This window comes from Myotis nattereri, assembly GCF_964212035.1.
Source record: "Myotis nattereri genome assembly, chromosome: 9".
NCBI lineage: Eukaryota > Metazoa > Chordata > Mammalia > Chiroptera > Vespertilionidae > Myotis > Myotis nattereri.
The window spans coordinates 34,762,479-34,780,878 of NC_138084.1; the positions used below are offsets into that span (position 1 = coordinate 34,762,479).

The following is an 18,400-nucleotide window of genomic DNA, read 5'->3' on the forward strand; positions in this document are numbered from 1 at the left end:
GTTGTGTGTGCCTATGAGCTTTGTTTGTTTGTCTCGTTTGTTCATTTGTGGCTTTCAATTTCATATCCCACATATGAGTGCACATGGTTCAGAAAGCTTTTTAACATATATTGCTTCCCATTTTTCTTGTGATAAAATCTGCAATCCTCTGATACCGCTCCATCCCTCTCGCCCTTTGTATTCTAGCCATCCTGGCTTTCTGCCAGGGACCCAATCTTCTCCTAAATTGGGATCCTCATCTGTACTGCTCCCTTAAAAGGCAAGCTCTTCACCTGAGTAGCTCAACGATTCAGGTGTCACTTTAAAATGCGACTTTACTAGAGACCTCTCTCTCTCTTCTCTTTCAGAGACCTCTCTTGACTTCAAAATCTAAATCAGATCTCTTTCATAGATTTTGTACTTATCCACACTGGTCATCACAAGGTATAAGTAGAGCAGGTTCTTGAATAACATTGTTTTATTTAACTTTGTTTCATTCTAATGTTGATAAGGGGAAAAAAATTGATTCCTGGCCGGGGCCACTCTCTGTGTGAAGTTGGCATGTCCTTCCTTGTCTGAGTGGGTTTTCTCTAAGGATTTCGGTTTCTTTTCTTAGATTCATTTTCATGTTTAATACTTGAAGTGTTTGGGGTCTTAGAAGTTTGGTGATGTTTTTGTGACCAGAAATATGCTGTAGGAACTTAATTCTTGTATATATCAGTTAATCAATGGTAAAACTGGTTTCATTTTGTTGTTTCACTTAAAGTTGCAGTTTCCAAGAACCTATTGAAGAGTTAACTAAGACATTTCTGTGCCATTGATTTGTGATTATTTTTCGTGCGTCTTTCCCATTAGATTGAGCTATATGAGTGTGCCTTCGCCTCCCTTGCCACTGGACACAGCCCACCTAACACGTTGTAGACCCTCAGCACATGCTTGTTGACTATATGGCTAAATGAATGGATGAGTTCCAAGGTACCATCCTGCCAATTTCTCAGGAGGCAAATAGGACCTATGGTCAACACGATAGGGACGTGCCCTATTCTGCCTCCCCTTAGAGCAGTGGTTCTCAATCTGTGGGTCGCGACCCCTTTGGCGGTCCAACGACTCTTTCACAGGGGTCGCCTAAGACCATCCTGCGTATCAGATATTTACATTACGATTCATAACAGTAACAACATTACAGTTATGAAGTAGCAACGAAAATAATTTTATGGTTGGGTCACAACATGAGGAACTGTATTTCAAGGGCCAGAAGGTTGAGAACCACTGCCTTAGAGAGTTACAATGCACAATAGTGTAGGGAACTCTGAGATGGGCTCCGATTAGAAAACAAAAAGTAAAAATGAAAACCAACACTGTAGAAAGTGAATTTAAATTTCTTTACCCTGTTTCCCAAACTTATTTGAATTATGACATTTTTTACACTAAACATCTATTAACAACCCACAGAATGCACTTCGAGATGCTTCACCGGTGGTGGCTTCCTCCCTGGGAAGGGAGGAAGGTTGTCAGGCATGGTATGGGGGCTGCTCATCCTGCATCGAGCACCCTCACGGTGCCTTGCGGTCGTGAACACATAGGCACATACGCAGTCAGCACCATAGGAAAGCAGGAGTGTGAGCAAATTCTGAAAAATATTGGAGCTAACTGGGGTATAAAAGAGAGGGAAAAACATAGGAACAGTCTGGCAGATATAGTCTTTGTAGTTATGACAATGACCCATTCATCCACGCTAACTTGTCTTTTCCTGAGACCTGAACCTGCAAAAATGTTGGGAAGCCGGTGTGTAGATGCAGGTCCCTTAGCTGGTGAGTGAGTCCATCTCCTACCCAGCACTTGCATCTCACTGCAGTTCTCTTGTTTTCTGTATCCTCAGAAACTCTTAATGAATCTTCCAATAGACCTAAGTGAATTTCACGGGGGGACACTGTATGTAATATTAACATTCGCGAAGATTTTAGGACATATCCCTTTTGCATATCTAGGATATTTTATGTAGGTAGGGTTCCTGAGGTGGGACTGTGTTAAAGGCAGTGGGTCTCAAATTCCTCTTGGTCAGCCTCTACTTAGGACCAAACTGCCTGACCTACCAACTTTGTCTAGTTTCATTTTCCAGTGGAAAAATAAATTGATGATAATTTGGGAGGAGAGGATTATGTATGCCTTTGCTCTAGCACTGGAGTATGGATAATTCATATTTGAACCACAATGTATACATGTCTGAGAGCCTAGTTATTGGAAAATTATAGCCCCAGGACACTGTTGATGCAAATAGGCTTCAGTACACTTTGTAGGGTTAACCAGGCAACCCACAACAAAATAAATTGATAATGATATAGCTAAGCTAACAGTATTTCATAATTAAAAAGTACCGAGAGCAGCAATTACAAATTGCAACCAACTCGGGCAACGCTGATGATGTGCTGTTAAAGAGCCCTTCTCCCAGATTTTGCAAATGTCAGCTCTGTGCCTGCACATGTGAAACCGGAGCCTCCTGACTGACAGAGGAGCAGCATGTGGCTGCTGGGCTTGCAGCAGAACACGCTAGGGTACTTAGTCGATTTCACATTAGCAGCCCTCGTAATGATGTACAAATGAAAGCGTAATCAAACTGCACACCACTCACCATAATAAACCAAAGGAAGACTGACAAAAAAATCAGTTCAGGGCACATGGGAATGTCTCCGGTAACATGTCCTATGAGACTTATTCCCCACCCAGTAGGTCCCAGTCTCCGACTTTTGAAGTCACTACCTACGTAGCATCACCACCTTTGGGTAAGGCTTTCATTTCCTCACCCAAGCGGGCCAGAGATGGGCCTTTGCGTTTACAGAGTGCTCAGAGTCTCATCTTTAAAATGTAAAAGGTTTTCATACTCAGTATAAAATAATCTCCGACATATCACATTAAGTGGAAAAAGCAAGGAGCCTGACAAAATATATAATATTCTATTTATATTTTTAAAAATCCCCAATAATCTTATATGTATGTTGATGCTTTTACGGCTGGATTATCTCTGGAAGGGAATATAAGAAATGGATCAAAATAGTAACCTCTAGGGAGGAGGATTGGCTGTTGGGGGCAGGGATATTCATTCATGCTTCTTGAATTTTGTACCATTTATATACTAACTATTAAACAACCAATGAACTTAAATTTAGAAAAGAAAAAGAGTGAGCCTATAGAGACTATATTTTTTGTCTCAGGTTATTATTATTTTTTTTTAGAGACAAAGGTTAAGTTTGGTTTATTTATTGTTCTGGAGCCTTTTCCCCCTTCAAAACCATGGCTGTGTATTGAGCAGGAGAATTTAGAAGAAAACCTCTAAAGGAGATGACAGGGTGAGAAAAGCAGGCCCAGGCCCCGGGATTCTGGACTGAGTCTAAGGCCTCAGTCTTGAAACAATACGCGGATAAATTAGACCTGTGATGAAACTTCCCAGGTGTTCCGAGGTGTGTGCATGCCGTGTGTGTGTAAAACACAAAAAGGAGTGCTCTTAACAAGGACACTCCTTACAGCGTGCATTTGCAGCTTGAATATAGGAAGATAAAAGACAAACCAAGGGAGAAAATTCGGATAGCAAAGCAGGTTTAAATGTATTCACTGCTCTTATTTCACCCGCTTTAGTACTGCTCAAGGAGACAAAGCAATGACTTACATTGATTTGCTATCAGGAATTTAAAAGAGAACAAACAAATATTACACTATTTAGTATTTCCTAACGAAAACATAACATTTCACTGCTTATGTAAAAAATAATTGTATCCTTCCACATCAATTGACACAAGAGTACATTGTCTTTGCACCTTAAGTGCTCATTATGCTGATTAACAATGCTTTCTTAGAACACAGTATCCAAAGGAAGATGTATTATCTGTAAATTGTATGGGTTCTGAGCCACTGCAGATGGACCGCAGAGGAGGAAATGTTTAGGAGCTGGAAGGAAACGCTTTGGACAATATGGGAGGCCCAACTCTGGGTGGCGTAGATGGGGATCAAAATGAATTCCTCAGACTAGAAGAGGGCTTTGTGCAATGGGCACAGACTTCTGGAGGCGGGCACACAGGCTGGGCCCATCTGGCATATTTGGGAAGATTCTATAATGAAGATAGACCAGTAAGAGTTACTAATTATCCCAAGGCCTTGGCCAGTTTACGAAGACTGTAAACGCCACAAGCCCTGTTCCTGGTCTGAGGGTATTTCCTTATTGTTAAGTGTTCAAATATCCCCCCTTCCCTCCCCCGCCCCCCACCCGGCATGCTTCTGTCCTCCTAGTCACCCCAGCTTTAGCCTCTTTCCTATTCGCAAGGGCCCCGGCAGCCTGGGACAACTAGAGCCTTGTGTTTCCAAGCTGGGTTCACAGAGCGGGGATGCAAGTCCCCATAAGCCCGCCAGGAGCCCACGCAAGGAAACGGCTCGGCTTGGGTCTGAATGGCTTACATTTTTCCTCGCCTGAATTAGCCAGTAATTGCATGTGGGCAGACTTAGCCAGGAATGGTCTAAATGATCAATTAGAAGGCAAAGAGGAGTTTCTTTCTTTAAAGTTCAAGGGTCCCTGGTGAAGAGCCCTACTTCCCAAGCCATGCTCACGTGGGTCTATGCCCAGCTCTCGGTGGTGCTGGCGTATATTATACATTTGCCTGATGATAATGAATTGAGTACTTATTTTGCAGTAAAATATGGGGCACTTCCATTACATGCAATCAAGCAAAAAGGTTGTGAAATGTGCCACTCCATTAATTTTAAACAGAATCCTTCCCAAATGTCACCCTGAAACCAGAGCACGGGGTTATTACAAATCTGAAGGAATTAAGAGTAATTTTCATTTGTACAAAGGAGCTGAGGGACATGATTCCTGCCACACATACACTATTAATTGGATTAAATTTGCCAATTTGAGTGTGAATCACTAAGCCCTCCTGGCCTGCTTGGTGGCGAGGTCAGTGGGCGCCTGTCTTCTTTGTGGGTGTGCGTGCACACATACAACTATAGGACAGGCAAAGAACGTTGATGTAATTGGCTAGTTATTAACAAATGCGTATGTTGTTCAAAGAGGAAAAACAAATGCCAAGTTCTGGCACGTCTCTTTACCTCTCTGAGCCTTTTCCTCATCTGGGAAAGGGGTGTATAACACCGGCTTCAGCGGAAGTCACGAGAACTAATGAGTTTGAGTACATCAGAGCACTTCGTGTGATGTCTGGCACATAGTTTACACCCATTAAACTATTATCTCTATTTTCATCTTCTGGGTGTGTGTGTGTGTGTGTGTGTGTGTGTGTGTGTGTGTGTGTCTCCTGGACCTAAGCTGGTTCCCAAGTGACAGAGGGAAATCTGGATCCAGCACCAGGATGGGGACAATCTTCTGAGGCCACAGCTGGCTCCGACCTAGGGCCTGGGAGGTGTGGGTCAGCCCGGAGTTTCTGATCGTTTCCTTCCTAATTCAGGTCCCATGATTTCTGGGTTGTGGCTGGACTTTGTGGGATGGCACAGCGGGGAGGCAGGAATAAGCAGGTTAAGGTGGCTCGGAGGACGGTGCGGTCTGCCCCTCAGTCCACGTTCCGGTACTTGGTGAAGAGGTTGTACAACACTCGCAGCGTGGATTTCAGGTCACAGTTGACGATGTCTGTGTAGAGAACAAAAAATATGTAACGCTTTGTGGGGGGGCACGTGACCCAAAGTTGGCATCTGTTAACCTCTCCCATCCACCACCCACCGCATTTGCCCACACGGTCCTGCGTGGATGCCCCCGCAGCCACAGGACGTCATGCTGTGCTCCAGAAGAGCTCCCTGTCCCGCTGGGAGACAGGAGCAACCCCCAGGAGACCACCAGAGGATGGGTTTTGGAGTGTTCGGCAAGCATTCAGAGCAGGGGAGCATGCGGGGCAGCGGAGCTGAGCCTGGGGCATGGCCTCTCCGTTAAATGAAGCAGACCCCAGCGCATGTAGCCTTCACCCAGGACTCCGCATCTCCAGGTGGGAAGGGTGCTTCTCTGACCCTGACTTTCCCCTAAATCGCACCTGTCCCTGGAGGGGGAGGGCCCTCGCCGCAGAACCAGCCATGAGTGGTAGGAAGGAGGGGAGAGTCTGAGGCTACAGTGGGGAGAGGTGGGGAGTTAGGACTAAGCTGCCTCTCCCTCAGGAAGGGAGGGCCCTGGAGGACACAGAAGCCGGGGCAGCGAGTACTCAGTAAGCATATGTCTCAGGGGACAGACAGTTTCAGATTAAGGAGAGAGCCAGGCAGCTGGGTTTGAGGCTGGGAGTAGGACTGTATTTTCAGGAGAGTTCCTCTGGGAGTTCCCAAGCTTTTATACAACTATTTCCTCCGTTCTCTCCCTCCCTCCCTTTTATTTAGTGGTCACTTCCTCCCCTGGCTGTCCCTCTAACCCTCTGCAGGCCTTTCTGTCCCCTCCTCCCCCACGATGGCCCCTGCACTCTCTCCTTGGGAGGGCCTTCCTCCCAATAACTGGAGTAGGAAAACAGACATGAAGAAAGGAACTCTGCCTACTGTTCAGGAATGCGTCCTAAGGCAATAAAATTGTAAGAAAATGAAAATAAAATAAAATAAAAAGACAAAAGCCTGTAAAAATCAGCAGAGTGGCTATCTTTAGTGAGGAAGAAGAGGATTAAGTTCCAAAAAGGCAACTTGGCGGGAACTCTCGGAGCTGGGAGGGCTCCTCTCCCTGAGCTGGGGGTGGTTGCATGGTGGCGCTCTGGGTAATATCTCACTAACCTGAACATTTATATCTTATGCACCTTTCTGTAGCTGTGATATTTTCACAGTAAAAATGATTAAAATGACATCTGACTGTGCAGAAGGTCAGATGAGGTAAATGATATCAGAGAAAACAATAAATGCTTTGGGATTCGAAGGTGGGGAGATGGCAGCACTCTAGCAACGCCCTCGTCTAGGGTGAGGGGTCTTCCAAGACCAGGCAGAACGGAGGCCAGTGGCTCTGTATGGCTGGACAATGGTTCCCGGGCCTTAGCCTTAGGAACCCTTGCCCGTGTGGTCGCCACAGCCAGGTGCACCCAGGCCCCAGGCCCTGCAATGATGAGTAGCCACAGGGCGACATACCAAGGATCTAGGGAACCTCCTTAGGGCTCCTCTCTACCCCTAGACACCCTTCTGTATGCCTCTACTGGGCCTTATCCCAGTTGCAGACAGACCCTCTCCCACCCCAGCTGGGCTTGGAATTGGCTCCAGGTTCTCCTGTTGATAGACCAGGAGCTCTCAGGCCTGACACTCAGCTTCCCTGTCTGCTCCCACCTGGTTCATGCATATATCTGAGCCTCAACCTGGGGCCCTGCCCAGTGGCTCAGCCGCGTTCATGCCCAGTCAGTCCTATGCCCTGGGGCTGATTCTTTTTTTCTTTTTTTTAAAAAAATATATTTTATTGATTTTTTACAGAGAGGAAGGGAGAGGGATAGAGAGTTAGAAACATTGATGAGAGAGAAACATCGATCAGCTGCCTCCTGCGCACCTCCCACCGGGGATGTGCCCGCAACCAAGGCACATGCCCTTGATCAGAATTGAACCTTTCAGTCCGCAGGCGACGCTCTATCTACTGAGCCAAACCAGTTAGGGCCTGGGGCTGATTCTTGTCCTCCCCTGATGGCTTGGTGTTGTGTTTCTTAAATTCCACTCAAGTCAAAGAACAGGAAGTTACCCCAGATAGAAACTGCTAGAAAGGCAGAGAGGAGAAAAAGTGAGCTTACCAAGGGAGTGGGCGCGAAGGGGAAGGTTGGGTGGTACTGGAGCCATGGAACAGGCTCCTCAAAGCCTCTTGCCCTCTCCAATCCTTTCTACCCACTCTAGCTGGACTGTTCAGCCTCCGGGGAGGCTTGTGTTTCCAGAGAACGAAACGGTTGTGCAGCTTGGGCAGCAAAAGTCCTCTGAGATGCAAACCCCAAGTTTCCAGGGGGCTTCAGGGTACGGCAGGGCTGAGTGTCAAACAGCCTGGCAGAGGATGTGTTTTCCTGACCTTGAAACCACTCTGCCATGAAAAATGCCTCCACCGCCGCCTATTTGATTTTTTTTAAAAAAATTACTCCTACTGGAAGATATTTTTCCATTGATTTTTATTTTTTATTTTTAATCCTCACCTGAGGATATTTTTCCACTGACTTTGGGAGAGAGTGGAAGAAAAAGGGAAAGACAGAGAAATACCAATGTGAGAGAGACACAGTGATTGGTTGCCTCCTGCATGTACCCCAACCAGGGCCGGGGGGTGGGAGAGGAGCTTGCAACCGAGGCACGTGCCCTTGACCAGAATAGAACCTGGGACCTCTTGGTCTGCAGGCTGATGCTCTATCCACTGAGCCAAACTGGCTAGGGCCCTATTTGATTCTGAAACACCCTAAAAGAATTATCCACATTGGCACGTTTCGTAAAGTCTGTAGCATTCACTGCCGAATCTCCCTGTCTAGGGAGGAGCACGAGTGCATAGGGAGTGCTGGGTACATCTCTCACCAGGTACAATTTCACCAAACACTGGTTCAGCTCTCCTTTCCGCACTGGAAATTCTCAGCATGGGCGCGATGCCCAGTGTAACAACAAATAAAACAGATGTGTTCCTCCATTCCCATTGGGCAGGAAGTTTCATATTAAGCAGCTCGGTAATTGTACGAGACTTGTCATTGTGCTGAAATATCCCTATAGGTTAATTGACGTTGGGGAAACTTGTCTGTCTGGAGGGAAATCAATGCCTGAACACTGAAGTATCAGAATGAGCACTTCTAATCTGTCACTAGGAAGTTTCATATGAAGAAGCTCGAGAAAACAGAAGCAGACATGCTGACCACAGCCCTCCTACTATCTCTCTCCTACCCAGAGATAGGGTGCTCACCAACTGGGTACAGTCTACTCAGGGACCATTCCTAATGCCATTAGGATACTGGAGTGGCCTTCCCAGGAAGAGACATTTTACAACAGAGGTGGGGAAACTTTTATCTGCCAAGGATATTTGGATATCTGCCATTTGGATATTTATAACATTCAAGGGCATACAAATTTGTCAACTAAAACATGGGCCTGCTATGTTTGGTCAAACATTTAATTAACTCACCCCTAATGCCTTAGAAGGGTCAGACCACATGATTTCTCAGGCCTTATACGGCCCATGGGCCGATGTTTCCAACCCCTGCTCTAGAGGGACACAGTCTTTTCATGTTGTCGCTGGTCTCCCTCACTGTGAAAAAAACTATTTAGTGGGATGTAGTCCTAGTTGTTTATTTTTTTCTCTTGCTTCCCTTGCCTGAGGAGACATATCAAAAAAATTGCTAAGAGAGCGCCGCCCATGTTTTCCTCTAGGAGTTTTATGGTTTCAGGTCTTACATTTATGTCTTTAATCCATTTTGAGTTTATTCTTGTATCGTGTAAAAAAAGAGGTCTAGTTTCATTTTGTTGCATGTATCTATCCTGTTTTCCCAGGACCAGTTATTGAAAAAAACTGTATATTCTTGCCTCCACTGCCATAGATTAATTGACCATATAGATGTGGGGTTATTTCTGGGATCTCTATTCTATTCCATTGATCTATGTGTTTTTTATGCCAGTAGCATTCTATTTTGATTACTATAGCCTTGTAGTATAGTTTGAAATCAGGTAGCATTTCCAACTTGGTTCTTCTTTCTCAAGATTGCTTTAACTGTTCGGGGGTCTTTTGTGGTTTCATATACATATTAGGAGTATTTGTTCTAGTTCTGTGAAAAATGGCATAGGATACGCTGTAGATGAGGCCCCCTAGAACCATAAGCAATGCAAAAATTCACTGTAAACTCATTCTGGAATTACCCCCACTTAAAATCAAATTGCCCCCCTGGGGTGTGTGTGCTGTACCTTGGGAACCACTGGGCTTGACACTTTTCCTCTCTGAGCTTCATTTCTGAATACATACGCATATACCATGGGAATTGTAATCTCTTCTCCGCCCACCTCACTGGGTTGTCATGAGGAGGTTCTGAGCTAATAAACCTAGAAATGTTTCATCAAGTAAGTTTTTAAGCCCATGGGTACCCTCACAGGTGGCAGGTGCTGATTAGGGGAGGAGGGCATGATTATTTCCTAGGACTGTAGCTATGGAAGCTTTGCAGAGGGTTCCACAGGCCTTGGAGAGGCGGGCTCTGGCCAGCAAACCCTGTAGCGGTGGTCATCATCCCTGGAGGCGCTGGCAGGGGCCAGGGCATTAGGGGGGCGCTAGGGGGCGGCGAGGCTGAAGGAGGAGTAACTGTCAAACCTTCCCACTCGGCGCCATTCTTTAAATTGTACGTGGCTGTTTGGCAGCTGTACCTGCTCAGGGCGGGGCTCCAATCTCCTGGAGTGGGGTGGGGCCGGGCCAGGGTGGAGCCAGGTGGGCTAGGGGTGAGGGTTTAGCTGCACCCCCAACGAGGTTCAGTGTGCTTCCAATGCGGAGACGGTGCTGCTGCTGTAGGGGGGAAGGGTCTGACCCTGGGGGGCCGCTCAGGCCTGCCTCCACCCGGGTCTGGAGTTGTAGGGAAGAGAGGCATGCCCAGCCTCAGCGAAGGGGGCCGGGCAGTGGTGGGCCACGGCTCCGGGTGCCTCAGGGGCGCTGATGGGTGGTCGCTGGCGTGCTATTGTTGTGGGCGCCCAAGGCGGGGTGACGGGGTAAGAGATTGGGAGTCGGAGGTGTGGGCTGCAGCTACCCCTGAGGCTGGGTCTTCTCCCCGTCCAGTCAGCCTCCCCATTCCCTGTGGGTGCAGGGGCTGGGGTAGGGTGTCCGGCTGTCCCCCCAGGGGTACGGGGGCTGGGGTAGGGCGTCCGTACAGGGGGATTGGAAGAGCTCCCCATGGCCACTTCCTCTTCCTTCTTTGCAGTCCGGGCTCCTGTCAGGCACTCTCCTCAGACCCCTGGGAACTTGGCTCCGGCCGCCCACCCCCTGCTGCGCCCACATCAATATGCAAATTGGTGATTACTGGGACACTGTAACAGTCAATTAGCAGATTACCTCTTTATATGTATAGATTCTTAACTTTCTATCATCAATGTCTTATAATTTTCAGAGTACAGGTCATTTACCTCCTTGGTTAAATTTATACTTAAGGTATTTTATTCTTTTGAAGGCAATTGTAATAGTTCAATTCTGATAGTTCATTATTGGTGTATAAAAATTGAACTGGTTTCTGAATATTAATTTTGTATTGTCACTTTATTGAATTCATTTAGTTTAAATAGTATTTTGTGTGTATGTTTAATCTTTAGGGTTCTCTCTATATAGTATCATGTCATATGCAAGTAATGACTGTTTTACTTCTTCCTTTCGATTCTGAATGCCTTTTATTTCTTTTTCTTATCTAATTGCTGTGGCTAGGAATTCCAATACTATATTCAATAAAAGTAGAGAAAGTGAACATCCTGATCTTAAAGAGAAAGCTTTCAGCTTTTAACTATGGAATATAATGTTAGCTGTGGGTCTGTCATATATGGCCTTTATTATGTTGAGGTATGTTCCATTTATCCCCACATTACTAAAAGTTTTAATCATAAATGGATGTTGGATTTTGTCATGTCCTTTTTCTGTCTCTGTTGATATAGTCATATGATTTGTATTTTTCATTTTGTTTATGGGTTGTATCACATTAATTGATTTGCAGAATTTGAACCAACCTTGCATCCTGGGAATAAATCCCACTTGATGATCATATATGATCTTCCTTTGTATTTTTGTTGTGTCAGTTGTCACTTCTCCTTTTTCATTTCTAATTGTATTTTATTCAGTCCTTCTCCTTTATTCTTGGAGTATCGCTAGAGGTTTATCAATTTTATTTTTTCAATGAACCAGCTCTTGGTTTCATTGATATTTTCTATTGTTTTATTGGACTAATTTCATTTATTTCCACTCTCACCTTTTTTTATTTCCTTCCTTCAACTCATTTTGGGCATTATTTTTCTTTTCTCTAGTTCCTTTAGCTAAAAGGATAGATTGTTTGAGATTTTTCTTGTTTCTTGAAATAGGACTATATTGCTATGAATTTCCCTCTGGTTGCGTCCCACAGATTTTTAGGATGTTAGGTTTTCATTTGTTTCAATGTATCTTTTTATTTCTTCCTTTATTTCATTGGTAACCCATTCATTGTTTAGTATCATGTTATTTAACCTCTATGTGTTTGTGTGGTTTTTAGTTTTCTTTTTATAATTGATTTTAGATTAATACCAGTGTGATCAGAAAAAATACTTATGATTTCAATCTTCTTAAATTTATTGAAATTTGATTTATGGCCTAATATGACCTATCCTGAAAAATGTCCTACCACATACACTCGAAAATAATGTATATTTTGCTGCTCTGAGGAGAAATGTTCTAAAAAAATCAATTAAATCCATCTGATCTGATGTGTTATTTAAGGCCACTCTTTCCTTGTTGATTTTTTTGTCTGGATGCTCTATCAATTACTATATTATATTATTATTGATCTCTCCCTGCATGCCTAATTTCTTGTATAACTCACAGATTTTTGATTTGTGGTTACCATGTAGTTCTATATACAGGGTGTAGCAAAAGTAGCTGTTCAAAAGGAATATAATACAATAATTAGTAAATAATAATACAAGAATAAATTCTTTGTTTCAAGTACTTACAACTTTTGCCCCACCCTGTACTAAGCTATATAGCAGTTTTAGATAACGGTCACTTAAGTTTGAACACATTCTAAAATCACTACAATTTTTACTCACCCCCTCCTCATTTATGTTTTTGTCATTCTCTTTTACTTCTTTTGTGTTGGTGTGTTTGTGTGTCTCCTTAATTTATTGTTGTAATTACACATGATCTTCCTACTTTCCCTTTTAACTTTTGTACTAGCTTTATAGTTGGTGATCCACCACTTTTATTTAGTATGTTTGCTTTTATCAGTGAGAATTTTTTCTTTCCTGTATTTTCTTATTTATATTTTTGATCATTTTTTCTCTTCTTAAAGAAGTCCGTTTAACATTTCTTGTAAAATTTGTTGTAATACTGGTTTAGTGGTGATGAACTCTTTTAGCTTTTCCTTGTCTGAAAAACTCTTATTTTTCCTTTGATTCTAAATGATAGCCTTACTGGGTAGAGCATTCTTGGTTGTATGTCTTTGCCTTTTGTAACTATTTCTTGCCATTCCTTTCGGCCTGCGAAGTTTCTGTTGAGAAATCAGCTGACAGTCTTATGGGAGTTCCCTTTTATGTAATTAACTGCTTTTCTCTTGCTATTTTTAGGATGCAATCTTTGACTATAACCTTTGGCATTTTAATTATGATGTGTCTTGGTGTGGACCTCTTTGGGGTCATCTTATTTGGGACTCTCTGCACTTCTTTGATTTGTATGTCTATTTCCTTTGCCAGGTTAGGGAATTTTTTAGTTCTTTGTTCTCTCTCTTGCCCTTCTGGTACCCTTGTGATCCAAATGTTTGCTTGATGTTGTACCTCAGGTCCCTTGTATGCTTGATGTTGTCCCTCAGGTCCCTTAAACTATCCTAATTTTTAAAAATTCTTTTTCTTTTTGGTACTACAATGGGTGTTTTCTGCTGCTTCATCTCATAGATCACTTATTCAATCCTCTTCTTCATCTAATCTTGATTGCTTCTGATGTATATTTTATTTCAGTTATTTTATTCTTAATTTCCAACTGGTTATTTTTTATGTTTTTTATCTCTTTATTAAAGTCCTCACTGAGTTAATCTATTTTTTTTCCCCAAGACCATTGAGCATCCTTATAACCACTGTTTTAAAGTCTGCATCTGGTAGATTGCTTGTGTCCTGTAGGGCCCAGAAGTGCAGACTGTCTGCCTACCTGAGCTGCTCCAGTAGAGTTCCTTGTGTGTTTTGTATGTGCCCTCCTGTTGTAGGTGAGGTGAGCCATGATTGCTGTTGGCACATCCGTCAGTAGGACTGGCCCTCAGGCTGACTGGTGGTGAGAACTGGTTGTGACTATAGCAGATGAGCTGTTGTGCTGGGACGGACCCACAGAGCAAGAGTCACTTTAGGGCTTTGATGCAGCCAAGCCTGCCAACTGGGTGTGTTGTTTGTCGAGCTGGTTGGGTGGTCTGAAGCCACTCACCAATTGTGTTAGTTCTGGGGGTCCTTAGGAGGGGAATCAGTGGAGGTCAGGGTCAGCCTCTGGTTGAACCTACCACCCCTCTAATCTAATCTCCAAACAAAAATCCTACCTGATCCTTATGGGTTAGCCCAACTACCACCATGTTTATCAAACCATCCTCCACCCCAGAGAAAGGTGAGCACCACCCCCTCAGTTCTCACAACTTGTTAATTTTATCTCTTTCATGGCAATTATCACCATTGTCCTTTTGTTCTGGTGACTGGGTACATCTCTTTTCTCCCCTGAGTGGCCTCAAGTACACTGACGTCAGGATAGCCTACCTCTCTTGGCATGGGGGTCTCAGGCCCACTGGGCAGTCAGTGAAGGACCACTCCTATGTGGAGGTTTGGGTGGAAGAATTCAGAGCAGAGGCAACAATGGGTCGAGAAAGTACACAATCCCTACTTGTTCACTTGCCTTTAAACACCCAAGAAAGTCAAGCAAAAGGGCCCACTTATGGCATTCTTAATATTCCAAATTGACATAAACAGAAAGTTATCTTCAACACAGCGTTGAATAGCCCCCTCCTCCCCCATCCAAGCACTGATGAACCTTGGTAGTGCTGGTAAAATGAAATATTTCAGTCAGTAAGTTTCAGGAAATAAACATCCGTACTAAGAACTCCTACATGCACAAATGCACACATAGCTCCAAGCGCCAGCACAGAAGGGCTAATGGAGCATTTTGTTATTTGTGTATTTTGTGTTTTTGTGTGGTTTTTTTTTTTTTTTAAAAAAAAACTCTTACACTTTCAATCCAAACCCGACAAATCATCCTTGGACAGTTTGGAGTAGGCACAGGGCAGGAAAGGCAATTATGCTCAGAGCAGAGCTGCCAGCAATGACTCCCACAACTTCCCCTGCCTGGCCTGCGATACAGCAATTTGGCAGGTCAGTACCCTGTCCAGCACTGAAGAACCTGGAAACTGGGCACAGGGCACTTTCTGCAGCAGCACCTCTGCTCTGCACTGTGTCTGCTTGGGCCCTTAGCCCTGTGATCCCATGCATGAGAGTTCAGATTTTTTCTTCCCACGGCCATGTGATTAGCAGCTCACAAAGGATTTCCAGGACTGGGCAGCTGTGCCCTGTCACACCTTCCCCAAAAATGGTAGAGAAGACTTCTGAAAAGAAACTCGTCCTTCTGTTCTCAACCACAAGCCTTGCCCTGTGTCCCCAACACTTATGTACAGGAAGAGGGTCTCATCATCTTGTCACAAACCCAGGGAAAGAGCAAAGTACCTTCTGGCCGAGGTTTTGGCTTTTCCAACCCTCCATCTTGCATGAGCTCAAAGGCAAAGGAGACGTTTAAGACCTGGAAAGAGAAATGCAGTTCCTATGTTATTGCACACTCATTCCTGGGCCCTTGCGGATCCTGGGATCTGCCCCTGGGAAGTGATGGAGCTAGAGGGACAAAGGGCTGAGCTAAAATGTCCTAATTTGAAGAAGAAGTGAGGTTACCAAAATGGGCAGGCCATGTGGAGTGTGGGCTGGCCTATCCCAGCCTACTCTTGGTGAGTACTGCTGGAGACGTTCAAATTCCTCTTTCTGTTCTACTGTGTTCCTTTGTTAACTACCAGGGTTTTCAACTCAGGCACATTAGTGCTCTCAGTTGAAAGAATTGGAGAGCAAGACATATGCACAAGAAGCAGAGAAGGGTTTCTTCCTTGGATCAAATGCCCCTTGTCTAGCAGACAGGCTGTGGCAGCTTATGAGTCATCGGAATGAGGCTGAGTGTAGGTGGTCAGGTATGACCAGCCTTGTCACTTCTGGGAGAGATGAGACTGGCCAGTGATACCTGGATGGAGCATATGACTAGGGGACCAAGGCCAGGCTATGGTGGGGGTGGGTGGAGAGAAAGTGGTCAGATGCTCTGTGGTCTTCAGGTAGCTCCTTTCCAGCTCAGTGCTCATCAGAATGGGCCTCCCATCCAACCACTGAAGACCATGGGTAGACAGGAATCCCAGATGGCCCCAGCATAGCTGTTGGTGGATGAGTCAGAGCATCTGGGTTAGGGCCTCCCTCCACATCGCCTCTCCTTACCTTCTGTTCAAAGCTGTCCGGGGTCAGGAAGAAGCTGTGCAGGGGCACAAAGTAGCCCTCCAGGAGCCCCATGAGTAGCACCAGGTACACCCCATCTGCAAACTGGAGAAAGAGAGTCAGGTGAAGGCACTGGGCCCTTGAGTCCCAAGGCAAGCCCCATCCAGAGGGCTTGTCAGCTTCTATGTCGACATGTCTGGTCTGTCCCATATCTGGCTGGTCCAACACTGGAGACGGCGCCCACGGTCCTGATCTCAGTTGATCTAGCATTTATTTATTTTAAAATATTTTTATAATAAGGATTTCTTTTTCTAAATATATATTTTTAAATATTTTTAAAATATATATGTTTTTATTGACTTCAGAGAGGAAGGGAGAGATAGAAACATCAATGATGAGAGAGAATCATTGATTGGCTGCCTCCTGCATGCCCCACATTGGGATCAAGCCTGCAACCCAGGCATATGCCCTTACCAGGAATTGAACTGTGACCTCCTGGTTCATAGGTTGATGTACAACCACTGAGCAACACCAGCCAGGCATGATCCAGCATTTATTGAGCACTGGTCATGTTCTAAGCCCTGATCCAGCACATGGACCACAGTTATGGGCCAGCTGTGGCCCCTTCCCTAGAGGAGCTCACAGCCCAATAGGGAGACTGATGTGGAGAAAATGCAGCAGCTGCTCTGATGGAGGGAAGCAGGTTGGCTTGTGTGACAGAGTCACTCTCTCCCACTGAAGGCAACAGGGAAGGCTTCTGGAGGAGGCGCTGCCTGAATGGAGACTGGAGGGATGAGCAGGAATTAGCTAGGGTGGGGCAGAAGGAGGAGGGGAAGGGGATGTCCAAGGCCAATGGTATGAGGCTACTAGGGTGAAGTACTTTGTGAACAAAGAACTCTAGTGTCATACAGGCCTCGTCATTCTCCTTTCTCATATCTCACTGTATCATCGCTTAAGAGGCAGCACAGTGTAGCTATTATGAAGTTGGGCTCTGAAGCTAGTCCTCCAGCTCTACCACTTACTGGCTGTGTGATTTAAGCAAGTTACATAACTTCTCTGTACCTCATTTTTCTCATTGGTAAAATGGGGATGATCGAAGTATAGTTTCTACTTAACAGGGTTATCATGAGGACTAAACCAGTTAATAGGTATAAAGTGCCTAGAGTACTGCTTGATGTGTAGGCAAAACTTAATAAATATTTAACTATAGCAGGTCCTTGAATAACATCATTACATTATAAGGTTGATGAGAAAAAAATTAACTTTCAGCTGTGGCCACTGTCTGTGTGAAGTTGGCAAGCTCTCCCCATGTCTGCGTGGTTTCTTCCAGGTACTCGGGTTTCCTCCCACATCCCAGAGATGTGCACGTCAGAAGAATTGGCGTGTCTACAGTGTCCCAGTCTGTGTGAGTGTGGGTGGAAGGGCGTCTTGTCCAGGGCTGGGTCCTGCTTTGTGCTCTGAGCTGCAGGGATAGGCTCTAGCCACCTGTGACCCTGAACTGGAACAAGCAGATTAGAAAAGAATTCTTACTTATTTTTATTAATATTTCTTAAATGTATGCAGAACTCACATTTATTTCAGTGTTTAATATTAGAAAAGTTGGGGAGGGGGTCTTTATTTAGAACTTTGGTGACATTTTTGTGACCAAAAATACACTGTAGGAACTTGGTTATATCAACTAGCCTATGGGAAAATTGGTTTAGTTATATGTCATTTTGCTCTGAGTCATGGTTTCTAAGACTCTATTGATGATGTTAAGTAAAGATGTACTGTATTGCTTACTATCTGGGAAAACAACAAAGCAATCAGGACACAACTTACTGGCAAAGTACAACTGTGTGCTGAGGGCCAGGACAAGAGGCTTAGAGCCCTACCTTCCCATCTAGGACAGTAGAGTCTGGACGGGCTGAGAACCTGGTCTTAGAGACCATCGATTCCTAGGCTAAGCAGAGGGATTCAGGTATTCTGCTCAAGGAAGGGCAAGGTGAGTGTGTGCTGGGCACTGGGGCAGGCTTGTGGAGGAGTGGAGGCCTGTGGGATGAGGGAAATGCGGAAGGAGAAGGTGTTCTAGGTATGGAGAGGGGCCTGAGCAAAGGTATAGAGGTCGGGTGAGTATCTGGTATCCTAGAACCTTTCAAAGGAAGTGGGGCCACCAAAGGTTTGTGGACATAAACAACAGTTGCTAGAGTTCACAAGAGGCCAAAGTTCTTGGAATCATCTTAGGAAACTTAAAAAAAAAAGTAGACTGAATTGCCTGGAATGTGAGCTGGGCCCAGAGTCAGAGATCTGCCAGGTG

At 44.8% G+C, this 18,400-nt stretch overlaps 1 protein-coding gene across 1 annotated transcript in view; it reads right to left on the bottom strand.

The window, feature by feature from the left end:
• Positions 1-3,555: 3,555 nt before the first annotated feature.
• The window catches only part of PARVA (parvin alpha), a 47,021-nt gene continuing 32,176 nt past the window's right edge, over positions 3,556-18,400 (bottom strand). The window contains exons 10-12 of the mRNA XM_081098894.1: positions 16,108-16,209; positions 15,307-15,379; positions 3,556-5,605 (exon numbers count right to left, since the gene is read on the bottom strand). Coding sequence (XP_080955020.1) covers positions 5,529-5,605; positions 15,307-15,379; positions 16,108-16,209 — 252 coding nt within the window. The 3' untranslated portion in view covers positions 3,556-5,528. The remainder of the gene's footprint in view (positions 5,606-15,306; positions 15,380-16,107; positions 16,210-18,400) is intronic.